This window comes from Diabrotica virgifera, chromosome 3 (assembly GCF_917563875.1).
Source record: "Diabrotica virgifera virgifera chromosome 3, PGI_DIABVI_V3a".
NCBI classification, from domain to species: Eukaryota; Metazoa; Arthropoda; class Insecta; order Coleoptera; family Chrysomelidae; genus Diabrotica; species Diabrotica virgifera.
The window spans coordinates 15,582,558-15,597,968 of record NC_065445.1 but is presented as its reverse complement, the minus strand read 5'-3'; the positions used below and the strand labels follow the sequence as shown (position 1 = coordinate 15,597,968).

At 34.6% G+C, this 15,411-nt stretch overlaps 1 protein-coding gene across 2 annotated transcripts in view; it reads left to right on the top strand.

Moving 5' to 3' along the window:
* Positions 1-15,411, top strand: part of LOC114327121 (adenylate cyclase type 9) — a 68,442-nt gene that overhangs the window by 38,096 nt on the left and 14,935 nt on the right. Inside the window, exons 3-5 of one of the 2 annotated variants that reach the window (XM_050646338.1) lie at positions 253-1,445; positions 6,253-6,752; positions 12,002-12,148. In XM_050646338.1, the coding sequence (XP_050502295.1) occupies positions 253-1,445; positions 6,253-6,752; positions 12,002-12,148 (1,840 nt within the window). The remainder of the gene's footprint in view (positions 1-252; positions 1,446-6,252; positions 6,753-12,001; positions 12,149-15,411) is intronic. The other variant, XM_050646339.1, reaches the window with a different exon arrangement.

Here is a 15,411-nt window from a genome sequence, read left to right as displayed (position 1 = left end):
GTAAGTTCCATTTGAAATAAAAAAGTTCGTTAGATTTCCAGAAAAACGGAAGATCTGGCAACATTGTAAATACCACCATAATATCGGCCTGATCACAAGACCCTTACTCACTAAAACTTATAAAACTCGTGCAAGCAGAGTTTCCGAGATAATTGAGGTGTTCTATATATAAAACTCACTCTGTATAAAAATTATCAAAACTCTGTATAAAAAAAGTATCTTTCATATGATAAACAAATATTTTTGTTTCAGGTACGCTCTAATATACCTCACTGTGATTTCCACGACGTGGCTGACATATTTCTTAGTAGTCGGCTGGTTGGGAGACATCCGCCATTGGCAGTTGGTCTGTAGCCTTATCTTGGTACTAATCGTCTGCTTAGTTACGTCCCTCTTCTTCACATACACTAACACATTCGACAAGAACATGGTTTCATTAACTTCTGGTTTAGCCGTACTCCTCACTGTGTTGAGTCTAACATTCCTAGTTGTTGTACAACTGTTACCTGTGGGCAATTTCGCTCTGTGCATCCAAATGTTATTTCTTTTATATACTCTTGTACCACTCAAGCTTTATCTTAGTCTCTTTTTGGGACTTTTTTATTCGGTAGCTTATGAGTTGCTGATCCACTTTTTGGAACCTCAAGGCAACTTTAATGCATCAACTCTGAGCGCGAAAATTCTCAGTCATTTCGCTATACATCTCATAGGTTTTCACATCTGCTTGATGAATAATGTAAGAAGTAGGAATACGTTTATGAAAGTTGGTCAGAGTCTGCTAGTTCGTCGACAATTGGAACTGGAGAAAAGACTTAAAGAGAACATGATCCATTCTCTTATGCCAAAAAGTGTTGCCGATTGGTTGAAGAAGGAAGACGAGAATTTCACGAGAAGACAATCCTCAGACTCAACCAATGATTTTAAATCCTTATTTCGGCCATTCAACATGGACAACATGGAAAACGTCAGTATACTATTCGCAGACATTGTAGGTTTCACCAAGATGTCTGGTAGCAAAAGCGCCGAAGAACTAGTAGATATCCTCAACAACTTGTTCCAAAGGTTTGACTCCTTGTGTAAGATACACAATTGTGAGAAAATATCTACTTTGGGTGATTGTTATTACTGCGTTAGCGGTTGTCCTGAAGCTAGATCGGATCATGCTCAGTGCTGCGTCGAGATGGGGCTGAGTATGATCCAAGCCATTAAACAGTTCGACCATGAGAAGAACGAAGGGGTCAATATGAGGGTCGGTATCCACACTGGCAAGGTTTTGTGCGGGATCGTTGGAACGAGAAGGTTTAAGTTCGATGTTTGGAGTAATGACGTCACTCTAGCGAATAAGATGGAGTCTACGGGAAAGCCTGGAATGGTACACGTCTCGGAGAAAACCGTTAGTTTCTTGAATGATGGGTACTTGTTAGAAGACGGAGAAGATGTTATGGGTAAGTGACCTGATATCATTGTTTAAGGGGGAGGGGTTTGGTTAAAAAAAAATTGAAATTTTAGATTTTTTTATTATTTTACATGAAAGTATATAGCTTCAAGAACACTCTCCGAAAATTTCAGGGTGATCGGAGCAAAATTACCGGAAATACTGCAAGTTGAATATCCCTACCTTCGATTTGCTTTTCAGCAGCTTCGCTCCAGCGCACTTGAGCGCAGTGAGAAACGTTCAACAACTGTTCCTCATTTTTGTAAATTACTCCGCTATTCAAAAACATATTCCGCTATCACTTTACGATTTGACAGACAAAAAACAAATTGAAAATAAAGTTGTCAAAACTTTAAAGCGTTTTTCTCAAAACTGCTTTTTTCAAAGGCTGTAGACAAAGGGTGGTGGACATTGTACATAACTCAAAAACTACTTGACCGATCGACCTGAAATTTTGCATAGAGTTTCTTTAGACATTTCATGAGGTAATACTGTCGAGATATTTTTTGTTTTATAGTTATTTTTTGTTTAACAATAATAAATATATTGATTTTCACACTTTTTTGACAAAACATTTCGTTCTTTTGACTTCTGAGTGATACCAAAAAGTCAAAAATCGTTAAAACTAAAACAACTTGACAGCGTTACCTCGAGAAATTCATAAGCTAATAAAATCTTTTTGAATTTTTTGTTTCACATGATCGTATGACAAGTTCTCATGTTCACCGCAAAATTCATTTTTTTTTGGAGGTGTCTGTAAAAATTTGCCAGCGTTGGCTTATTTTTCAATATTTTGAATATTCTTAGAATTGTACTACAGAAATGTGCTTGAATTGTTGATTTCAAACCATAACCCCCTCCTCCCACCTTAAGCTTAAATATCAATTTTTTTGTATAAGAAGTAGTAGCAAATTAATTTTTTAAGTGAAAATTCCTATACTCAATTTGTTTGGAAATTATACTGATGGAGATAAGGAAAAAATCTCAACTTTGCGTTAGCATAAAATTAGCTAATAATAATGTAAGCAAAGTTAATTGTATTTATGAAATTTGTTGCTATCCTCAACAATGTTACTCTCACCTTTATTCAAATTTAGCAAATATTATGGAAAAATCTTTTAAAAACTAGAATTTTGTTTTGCATCAAAATGAAAATACATTTTCGCGCCACGTAATATTCATATCAGACCTTTTGTAGCTGGAATATTGTATGCACCACTCATTTTTACGGCGTTTAGCGGTTTTTTATTCTTGTATCAGGAGTTTTTCAAAGTTATTTATAAATTAAATGTATGAAGTTGAATGCAATGTTTCTCGATTACACGTTGAGCTTTATAAATTGTCGCCTTTGTCGCATTACCTCCCAAATGATCTAGTGTCCATCGAATGTACACTAGATTTTTTTTCTATTCGAAATAGTTTGAAAAAAAAAATTGGGATGGCCGGTAAATAAACTCGGATTGCCCGTTGCCAGATCAAATTTAGCGGTAACCACTACAACTACATAAACCATTTCGGGAATATTCGTTAATTGGATTATACTTTTGTAGCTTAATACCTTCTAAACGGCTTAACCGATTTTGATCACTAAACATGAGTTTGAAACGTATGGGCAAGTAGTATCTAATGCATCTAAAGTCAAGTATGATAACTGAAGCTATTACAGGAATTGTTGAGCTTGAAAACCCGTTTTTTTCCATAGATAATAGATTTGATCATACTTATGAAGCCTATAACTTAAAAATTCGAATTTTCCTGGATATGAGGTATACACCGTAGGTTCGTCTAGAGTCCTTTTACAACCGCTCAGTTATTGGCGCAATTCGTAGGTTGAAATTTTGAGTAATTGTCCAAGAACCAAAATTTTCAAAGTTTAGTTTTTCAGTTTTTTGGCTATACTGAGCTGTGTGTATGTCTGATCGTGACGTCTTACACACCATTTGAAAGCTTAACTCAATATTATTGATTTGGTGTATTTGCGGTTCTCCTGTCTCTTCTTGAACCGAAGATATATACCCCCAAAAAATATGCCGTTTTGTACCTACCAAGTCCTATAGCTGGCTTATGGGTGGTCAAAAGTCACAAACTACACCGGTTCTGAATCGGCCCTCACCCACTCGTCAAACACAGAAAAAAAATTCAGATTGGTTTGTTTACACAAACTTTTCCAGTCACATACATACATACGTATCCACAAACATTTTCCCTTTTTTAAATAGAAATTGAGTCATATTTCTGAGCTCGGTAACTTTTGAATGGTATAACCGATTTTCAAAATTAGACATGCGTTGGAAAGGTAAATGATATTAGAAGCCGCAAAGTCGGACTTAAATTTTCGAAGTTTTTGGGAGTTTTGAGGACGAGAACGAAAAACAGACCCTAAATAGGAAGGCCCGTAAAATCCACACCCTTAGACCAAAATGGATGGTTGACATAGGAATGGGTGAGTTTTTTCCGATGGGAGTTGGCCCAATTTTCAATTCAGTCAGATTTAGAAAATCGAAAATTTCGTGTATATATAGTATATAGTGTCGCGTGTAGGGGGGTGTGGGAGTGTGCCACTGGCGAGAACTGCCGTTCTCTGGTAATTCCACATCTTTTAGCTTCTTCTTAAAATTTCTGGAAAACTTTCTAGATGTTTTTCATTCTCGCTAGTAACACCACATCATCAGCGTATCATACGCTGCGTATGTTATACACTGTTGCTTTCTATTGAAAATAGTCCTGCTTACTATTGACATAGTCCTGTTTGTGCTCATATTTCTGTGAGAACATGCTGAATAATAAAATATTTTGACATTCAAATTTTGTTTGCTTCTACATAATATGTAGGTTAAACATTTTTCAGTGCATCCTCGTAGATAGTTTAGAGAGTTTTATATCCTTTTGTTAAATATTTCTACTGTGTAATTTGATTGCTGTAATAGATAAATAATGACATGTATTTATATGATTCTGATTTACGAACCCAAAATGCATTATTACTTATTTGGTTTCCCTGTTGATTAAAAGTTATATCAAAGTCGAGAAAATATTCGTTTAACAGTTTCCGTTTAGTATATCCGGGGCTGCTAGAACGGATAACACTCACTAAAGTTAACAGTCTTAACATTTTTTCGTTTTTATCATTCACCTAATCACAATTTGTGGAACAATGTTTATTTAAAACAACATAATCCGCTGTAAGGTAGACAATTTATGATAGGACAAAAATAAATACCTGGGAGATTTCGACATTGCAGAGTCACTTTGCTTTTGTTTTATTTTTAAACAGAGGTTATTATAAAATGCTAGTTATTTTATATTTTATTACGAAAAAAGTCGACAATTTGAATTTTTCCTAGACAATAATTGATTAGGTTTTTTTAAAGAAGCACATCAAATAAAATTACGTTAAAAAAGAAAATGAAACAAAATACATAAATTTCAAAATTAATGAAAAACTGAGTAGTATGGGCCATAATTATCACTAACGGCATCTTCTTCGTTTTCTTCTTCCTTAAACTCCTTCTACTCGCTAGGGTGTCGGATTTTTTGTTATGTTAGTGTCACTGTATATTTTATCATTTTCACATTTTCATTAAAATAATCTCCTATTATGACTTTATACGTTGACAGAATATCACTTACAATTTCACGTGTGGCCTAACTTTTATAAGAATACTGAGGCAAATGTCTTCTTCTTCTTCTTCTTCTTCTTCTTGTAGTTGCTTCTCCTATCGGAGGTTGGCTATCATCACAACTATCCGTACCTTATTTACGGCTGCTTTGAAAAGATCTACTGAGCTACAACTATACCACTCTTTTAGGTTTCTCAGGCAGGAAATTCTTCGTTTTCCTATGGATCTTTTACCCTTCATTTTACATTGCATTATGAGCCAATATTTTATATTTTGCACGTCTGGTAATGTGATCTAAATATTCCAGCTTTATGATCTCGCAATCCTTTTCTAGCCTTCTTAACTTCCTATAGAGTTTCCTATCTAATCTATGCCAATATTGCAACGGTAAACTCGGCTTTGGAAAAGAAAGATAGACGAAGTTAGTATGCAATTTGAAAGAAAGTGAAAAAAGTGTAGAATAGAGAAGAAGGAAGGAAGAAGAATATAATAGAGCACCGGCTAAGTAGCTCGAGAAACAAGAGACTAAAAAGAAGGTGGGATTCGAGGGCCAGAAAAAGGAATAAAATTAAAACAGATTTCTTTCTGAAATAATTTGGGCGTGAAAGAAGGAGAGCTGGAAGAATAAAACAGAAATTAGATAAATAAAACCAGACAGAGATCCTGAACAAACTAAAATGGAGGGCGCCAGTCTTACTCTTCAGCAAATTAACAAATATATAGATTAACTAAACTTTCCTAATATAAAATTTATGTTGTTTCATCCTAAACCAACTACCCTTTTGAAGTGAAACTGGAAAGAGATATGTAATAAGCAAAAACGAATTCTACTAAATTATTTATTACAATTTTTACAAATATAGTACAATTTACAGAAGAAAATATACAATGTTACAATGTGATACATATAGTTAGTAAATAATTGAAAATAAAAAGTCCTTTATTTTCCAAAGTCGAGTTTAGCTGTGCAAGATTGGCGCCCAACGTGGAGCCAAATTAAGGAATTTCCTCTGTGAAAGTTGTGTATTTGTTCTATTTTGGTTTTTATAAGTTGAAGCTATCAACCTTTTCGAGTGTTGTGTTGTTTTTTGCTCTTTTTTTGACGATTCACCACCCGGTATAACATTTCTAGCCTACTAACTATATTTTATTAAAGAATGAAATACGTAATTTTTTAAATGAATACTTTATTTTTAGGATTAAGAACATACTTTATCTTGGGTCGAAAAACCGACAAAACACCATCATACAGCGGATCCTTTCGAGCCGAAGGTCGCCAGAAGTACGCCAACTCTCTCCAGCTCTTCATCTCACCTCCTTCCAACTCTTCTTCCTCTCCTCCTTCTCGTCCTCGCGTCCTATCCTGTGATACTTCCTCAAATTACATAAAACCACAACAACAATCGCAACATTTACTCTCCCCCGACGTATGTAAAATAAAGGCGAGCAGTTTACCTAGTATCTTAGATCTGGAAAGCGACGATGCTATCTGTACTAGCCCGAACAACAACGACTCTTCCTGTACCGATGATATTAAAACTCCGACCAGTACGGCTAGTTCTGGAAAGTACGCCGTGAAATTGAAGAACTGGAAAATGCCGAAGTTTATGAGGAAACTGTCAGATCAGAAGCAGGATTTGGAAGTGGACGTGTTTACTGTTTCCCCTCTGCCGCCTACCGAAGACGGATACCAACAAGTAAGTATCCCATGTGTGACCTCCTACTCTTCACCGGGCCGAGCTTTCGACGTCGTCTCTGATGTCATCTTCAGGGCTTCCGAGGTCTCAGTCTCTTAAGCCCTCAGACATTACACTGTTTACTGCAATACTCTAGTATTGCAGTGAACATATCTTGTTGCACGACAAATTAAACAAACATAAAAATATACTTAGACATTATTGTTAAGTCATAGGCTTGATAAACTTTGTGCTACATAACTTTTCGTAATACCCCGGTAAGTTACAGTCTCAGAGAATTAAGGAAGTGAGTTTTTGAAATAATATTTAATATTAAGAAAAAAATATTAATTATTGGGCGCTATCAACAAATCAAAATATACTACCATATGCCTATACAAAAATTACAAAAAAAAAACTACTTGCAATCGCATTCCATTGAATAGAAATCGGTACTTACCATTGCGGTCTGAGGTAGTCTGTATTTTTTATGACAATACAATAAGGATCAGAGATAGATTGTGCAAAATAAAAAGACATATAAATTTAAAACATATTCATTGTTTATTTATAGAAAAAAAAAATGGTTAAAAAGCCAAACTGAAATGGCAAGAAGTGAATAAACATATTAAGTCCTTCACGTTTTCAAAAGTTCGAAGAAAAAGAATTACACAGTTCGTTACAAATACCTGATGATCTGCGGTTGTACTATTGGCTGGCCTTGTGTAGCTCTCCTGGAACTCTGGTAGAGCGACACTTCACTAACACTTTACAGTTTCTAATCGAAAGTACTATTACACAAATTGTTTTTATACGAAAGATAAAATTCCATAGTCTTGTTTTATTTTTAAAAAATTAACTGCTTAATTTGATTATTAATGAAGCATTTCATCATTTTAATGATTAAAAAAATTGTTTAAACAATTGATCTTTGGTTAAAAGGTCGGGAACCACGTCCCGATATGCTTGAATTAAGTTATTCTTGAAAAAGGCATACTCTACGCCACTACTAGATACACTGTTCCATTTATTTTACCGGAACAATAACAAGAATATACCGGTATGATATTTACGACAAACACATCGCTCTTGCTACTTTCACTACAGAATCTACTCAAGATTACATCTGAGCCTAACTTTGGCACAGACCAAAAAAAAACTGGATTTCACTGCATGTCTGATCAAACTTAACTGTCTTTCCTCAGAACTTTGGCTCTCTGTCCTAAACTCTATTCCCTCTTCTTTCTGTCACCTAATTCTCTTTTTTTACCAATAAAAAATATCTAAGCTTCCTACATTTATTATTCACCAATAGGGAAATTTAAAACACATTCTAAATCCAACCTCTTTGGTAGGGAATTATACTCTTTAACCAATAGGGTCATTTAGCCATGTCAGCGAACCTCACTTAGCTCTAACATTTTCAAGAAAGGTATTGCTGAGTCCACAATTAAGACCCGCGCTCTCTGATACGTATTGCGCAGCACGTATTGTGTATATAACTGTCAAGATTCGTGGAGCCAAAGACCATTACAATACAATGTAACTCGTTTTTACATCACAAACTGAACGGGCGAGAAATTAAACACAGGAAATCGAATGTAGATACCTATGACTGTAAAATATAATAACGTCTTTTTTAACAAGACGGATAAACTACAATTGAATTATACTCACGTTTTTTCGGGACAGAAATAAATTCCTTGAATTTATTATTATGTCTACAGGGTGAGACAAAAATATGTTACAATACATTTACGATTTTTGGTTTCTGGATAAGGCAAAATAATTGCGTTCTTTTGAACCGTTTCAATCTGTGCAATATACTAGTATTGCAGTGAACCGTGTAAGACCTCGGAAGCTTTGAAGATGACTTCAAAGAGGACGTCGAAAGATGGGCCCTATGAATATCGCCGGGAGTATCAACCCGGAAGTCTGGTGAGGTTAATTTTAATAATAATTCTTGTAATAATATTGATTTTAGCTATAATAATTGTATGGACCTCGGAAACCTTTTTATACATAATATATGTATATATGAGGAGACTTAAACAGCTGAAACCGTATTCACACATCTAGTCACCATCTTTGCCTGTCTTGAGCACCTATTTCGTCCAAATTTTTGCGCTCCAATGCCTTTCTATTATTTCCACTCCAGGACAATATTGATCTCTTTTACGCTTTCCTGTCCGTTTCCATCTAAATACTCTACCGTTCCATCTACTTTCTTCCATCCATAAAAGATGTCCAAACCATTTAAGACTCTTCCTTTTCATTCTATCAGTTAACGTGTTTTTGGCATTTAATTTATCTATGGTATTTTTATCATTGATCGTTGGCAATTCTGGCGTTCTTTCGAGAATAGTCCATGTCTACTACATCTAACTTTCTCCGTGGTTCAGCTTTTAAAGTTCACGCTTCACTTCTATGCATTACTACAGAGTACACGAGTGTTCTTCCAATCCAAATCTTTGGTTTCTTTGTTATATGTCGGTCCCACCATACTGAATTAAGACTTACAATTACATTTTTCACTGTTCTATTAAGTATCTAATTTCTTCTTGTCCTAGCCCATCTGTTGTCAAAAAGTGCTCATAGATATTTAAATGAGTTTACCTGTGTTCTTGCCATTCACAACCTCAAAATTAGCTTCCGAGTTGAACACTAAATATTCTTCAAAAATGAATAACCATTTTCAATTTCGTTGCAACACGAAACTACAGCCGCATCATTATTCCAGTTCAATCAGAGAGTGCCGCAAGCACCTCTACCGGTTTCGAAACTTATTAGTTCTCATCAGGAGGTACATATGCTGCTCTCTCTGACCCAACTAGGACAAACCCCGGCGTGCAGTCACGGATTGCAACGAACGAAATGGCAGGGATGCCCTAGCGGCAACTGCTAGCAAAAACTAAGTTTTCAATCTAATAGCACATAAAACAACGTCCAAAAATGTTACTCTACATCCTACCAGATTAAAAACTTGTTTTTTTTTACTAAATATTCTGTTTTTTGGAAACTTACGTTGAATTACCATTCATCTAAACAGCGAAGCTTGTGCAATAAGTTGCAACTAACTTTCTGCAATAGGGCTTTTCATTCACAGTCATTTGTTTCGAGCTTCTGTCATGTGTCGCATAATATTAATATATCTACGTCATACGTTATTGGCATGTACCAATGATACAAACCAAAGACGTATGACGTAGATATATTAATATTATGTGACATATGACAGAAGCTCGAAACAAATGACAATCGATGAAAAGCCCTATCCGCTGTGAGCTCATACGTAGAGGGGATATTTACAAATTCTCGAGCGCCAGTAGTGGCAAGTCTGTAAACGTTTACCGGAAATTTGACATAAATGTCAAAGTGACTAATGTAAAATTAAAATTAAAAACATTAATTATAAAAAATATTAGTTGGTCAAAGCTGTGGTATATATTTTTACCTTAAATATACTTACGTTTTAAATACTGAATTTAAGTTTTTTTAATGTTCAGTAATATGTAATTATAATTTAATCTAAAAATCTTAGCGCCATCTACACGATAATTGTGAAAGTATCCGAAGTAAGAAATTCATATTTTATCAATAGAACGTCAAAATGATTAGCAAAATCTTAAAAAAATCGATTACAATTTAATTAATTTTTTGCGTTGTAAATGTTAAGCGATAACAATTAAATATTAAATTTAAAAATTACCGGTGCAAGATAATTCCAGTAATCCGCTAGGAGCGCCACCAGCGAAGCTCAGAGCGTATAAAGTGATTACATGGTGCAAACAATTGCATAAACTGATATGAAATAGACAGAGACTTTGACAAAATAGCATAAATTTTAGGTTATGTTGTTTTTATAAATTAAATGTAATTTTTTGAGTAGAGTTATCAGATATTAGATTAAAGATGTTAGATTATAATTTGAGAAAATTATAATATTATGTATTAAGTATAACAAAATCAATTAATACCTAATCCAAGTATATAATACATGTTTCATTTACATAATTCATTTAAAAAAGGAAACAAGTTTAAAGAAATAAAAATAGAAAATAGTTTTTTTTAATCCCTATGTTGCATAATTAAAGTTATCCACCAGAATAATATTATCTGTGAAGCGTGAAATTGGTAAAGAGTTCCTCTAGTTTTGTAAAAAAATTATTTGGTTTGAAATTTAGGATGACAGAATGTCAATGTCATCAAAACTTTTATTTGTTGACAGCAGAAAAGTAAAAATAAACAGTGTAGCCTTAAAAAAGCAAGAAGTTGCTGCAACAAGTTGCAGCTTTTCTGTGCAATTTTAGTATGACACGATGCAATTTATATTGCTGCAAGAAATTGTGCAAATAATTGCGCAGTTAGTTGCATCGTGTAAAGTATCTACAACAGTTTCGAAAAAGTTATGAAAAAATATCTGCTAAAACTTTGCTTTTACTGCTCAGATGAATATAATGACTCACTGCAGAACATCCACTGAACTGCTTACTGTGACTCTGCCACAAAATATTTTCTGTTCATCTGTGTTCTTGTTTATGATATTTATAAGTTAGGTACGTTTTATATTACTTTTTTATACAGTGATGAGTGCGCTAATAACCAGCAATATAACGCAAAAGACGAAAAGCACAATACGTTGTGAAATAAAAAGAGATGAAACTAATAGAGGTGTGAAATTATCAATAGAAACCTATAAATTTACATTATATTGATCGTTTCCCACCTTTAGACGTATCGGAGGAGTTTGGCAACTGCCACTGTGACGGGAGAATTTTATGAAATTCTCTTGTGACAATTTGACTCCGATACGTCTAAAGGTGAGAAACTATCAATATATTGTAAATTTATATGTCTTTATTGATAATTTCTCACCTCTATTCGTTCCTTCTCTTTTTATTTCACAACGAAATTTATTTTTCGTCTTTTCCGTTATTTTGCCGGTTATTAGCGCACCCTCTCACTGTATACTATGTATTTTTGACTTGCTACAACCAATATTTTTTGTAAAGTAGTTAAATAAATCTATCTACGCATAAATAAATTTTATACAACGGAATTGTTTACCACTAACAATGATACAAAACATAACAATGGGTATGTTCACCTCCCATGTATAGAACTCTCTAAACCATTTTTTTCCTATATTTGGTGGCCTGTAACTACAAAGGACAGGACTTTAGTAAGCTCTATGAAGAAAATTGATGTTCAGCAAATTAACAGAGCTCTTGAACTAGACTTATTTTCACCATCATTTAATTTGTTTACAGCTAGGCAGTTCCTTTCTAATACACCTATTGGACAAAGCACGTAAAACTTCTGTTCCTAGAGATGAGGCATGCGTTCCTTGTCTCGAAACGTTATCTTCGGCAAGCTCGTTCCCAGCACTTCCGCTATGTCCGGGTGCGCACATTAAGGTAACCGCACTGTGTTGTGTCAGTAAGTGTGCCGTTTTACCCCATAAGATCGTGTGGCCTAGAAAGTTTAGTTTTTAATACTGCTTGACTAATACAGATAGAGTGAATAGCTTGCGATACAGTGTCTTGAATTAACTCATTAACAAGTATGTTATTTCCGATTTATAAAATAAATACAGTCCCTGGCCATATTATTATGACCACCTATGATTTTTTGTAAAAATCAACTATGAATTTTTATAAAAATTATTTTTAAATTTAATATTGTTACAGTCGGAAAAATGAAAGATAGGGCTTTTCATTCACAGTCATTTGTTTCGAGCTTCTGTCATTTGTCACATAATATTAATATATCTACGTCATACGTTATTGGTATATATCAATGATACAAACCAAAGACGTATGACGTAGATATATTAATATTATGTGACGAAACTCGATGTATGATGAAGCTCGAAACAAATGACAATCGATGAAAAAGCCCTATACCCATGAACGATCACATCTATCACTTATTTTGTATTTGCTGTCTTTTTCTATAAATAACAAACGTTTGTTATAGAAAAAGACAGCAAATACAAAATAAGTGATTGATGTGATCGTTCATGTGTATTCTTTTATTTTTCGGACTGTATGTAATGTTAATGTTATACATGAACTATAATATATTTAATAATAAACAGCAATTAAATATTTGAAAATATTGCATATTTATATACTTTTTAATATTTTGTTGAATTCCTGACCTTAATCACGTAAAAAATATTTGGGAGCTTTTAAAATCAGCAATTTAAAGTGGAAAGGTTACAAACAAAATTGTTTTGATTGAAGAACTAATATATCATTGGAAACACAATGACAAATTGAAGCAAAGTGACTTTAACTGCATTCAAAGTCTGCCAGACGGGTACTAGCGGTAATCAAAGTTAAAGGGGGCTCAACAAAATATTAGGAAATATATAAATCTGGGACATTTTCAAATGTTTTATTGCTATATATAATATAGTTAAAATTAACAGCCATAAAACATTTGAAAATATCACATATTTATAGTTTTTTAATATTTTGTTCAGCCCCCTTTAACTATGATTACCGCTAATACCGCGGATTATCCGCGGACTCATAAACCGCGGTTTCACTTATCCGCGGTTGCGATATCTGTTGAATCTTTAATGAGAATATTTTATTATTTTTATATATTTTTTATAATTTGACCAGTCGCGTTAAATTACTCATGATACGCCACTGGCGCTTGTTCTTAGTAGTAATATGTACTACGGCAATTAGTTTATAGTCCGGAAGGTTTAAAATACCGGCGAATCTAGACGCTGATCTCAGCGTCTTTATTTTTGTTGATATGACAATACTATTTCACAGATATGCAATTTCATCAAATTTCTTTCTATGTACTAATATACGTATCCAAATTATTGGGATTATATGTCATATTCTTCTTTGGATCGTGGATCCCTCGCCAACCACGGTTTCACCAACCGCACCTTTCTCTTCGGAACGTAACCCCCGCGGTTGAAGAGGGATTCATCATCATCATTTGGCTCTACAACTCTATGTGAGTCTTGGCCGCGTTTACTATTTCCCTCCATTGTTGTCGGTCCTGAGCAGCTATTTCCCATTGCTGTACTCCCATTTTGCGTAGATCGCTGGTTACTGCGTCCTTCCATCTCTTTCTTGGGCGACCAACTGACCTTTTTCCAACGGGCCTTTCCCAGAATGTGGCGTTTAGAAGTCTTTCGTCACTTGATCTTAGTACGTGACCCGCCCATCGTATTCTGTTTGATTTAATGTAGCGTACTATGTTTTCATCTCCGTATATTGTCTGGAGTTCATCATTGTGTCTTCTTCTCCATTCTCCTGTTGTCTCTTCTCTGCAAGGCCCATAGATAGTCCGCAGTATCTTTCTTTCAAGTACCAGTAATTTTGTTGTTTCCCGCTGATTCAGAGTCCAGGTTTCGCTTCCATACGTTATTGTGGGACGAATTATTGTCTTATATACTCTTATTTTTGCTGGTCTTGAGAGTATTTTTGATTTAAGTAGGGTCCTTAACGAGTAATATGCCCTGTTTCCTGCAATAATCCTGGCTGCCACGTCCTTTTCATAGTTATTTTCAGATGTTATGATCGCTCCCAAGTACTTAAATTCTTTGACGACTTCAAAATTGTATTCATTAATTGTTACGTTTTGTCTAACCCTTGGTCTTGGGTTCTTCGTAACCACCATGTACTTGGTCTTGTCCTCGTTGACCTTAAGACCAACTTCCTTGGCTCCGTTCTCCAATAGGGTGAAAACTTCTTTTGCATCTCTGGTGGATTGTGCAATTGTGTCCACGTCATCTGCAAAGGCTAATAGTATTTTTGATCCTTGGGCGGCAAATCCGTTTGTCAGTTGTGGCTGAGCTTTCCTTACTGCATGTTCCAGTGCGAAGTTAAACAGCAGGGGGGCGAGAGGATCTCCTTGTTTAAGTCCGGTGTCAATGAGGAATTCCTCCGACGTGTTGCTGCCGACTCTGATTCGTGCGGAAGCGTTCTCCGTGCTCACCTTTGCTAATCGTACCAGTTTTCCAGGTACTCCCATTTCTACCATAGTCTCCCACAATGCTTCTCTGCTAACAGAATCGTAAGCTTGTTTGAAGTCCACGAAGATTTGGTGTACATCGCGGTTGAATTCCCAGTTTTTTTCCAACACCTGGCGTAGGACGAAGATCTGGTCTATAGTCGACCTTCCCGGTCTGAATCCGCTTTGGTAGTCGCCTATTATTTCCTCTGCGTATGGAGTTAATCTTCTAAACAGTATTATGGATATAATCTTTTATGTTGTATTAATTAACGATATTCCTCTATAGTTCCGACATATTTGTTTGTTTGTCTCCCTTCTTGTGAATAGGGTTGAAGAGGGATTACTGTAGTTAAATTCGCTTTGCTTCAAGTTGTCATTGTGGCTCTAATGATTATTAGTTCTTTAATCAAAACAAAGTTGGTGACCTTTTCACTGGAAATTTCTCATTTTAAAAGCTCCCAAATATTTTCTATGGGATTAAGGTCAGAAATTCAATATAATAATAAAAAATATACAAATATGTAATGTTTTCAAATATTTTATTATTGTTTATTATTAAATATATTATAGTTAATGTATAACATTAACATTACATAACAAAATTAAATTTAAAAATAATTTTTAAACGAAATATACTTAGTGGAATAGTTGATTTTTATAAAAATTCATAGGTGGTCATAATAATATG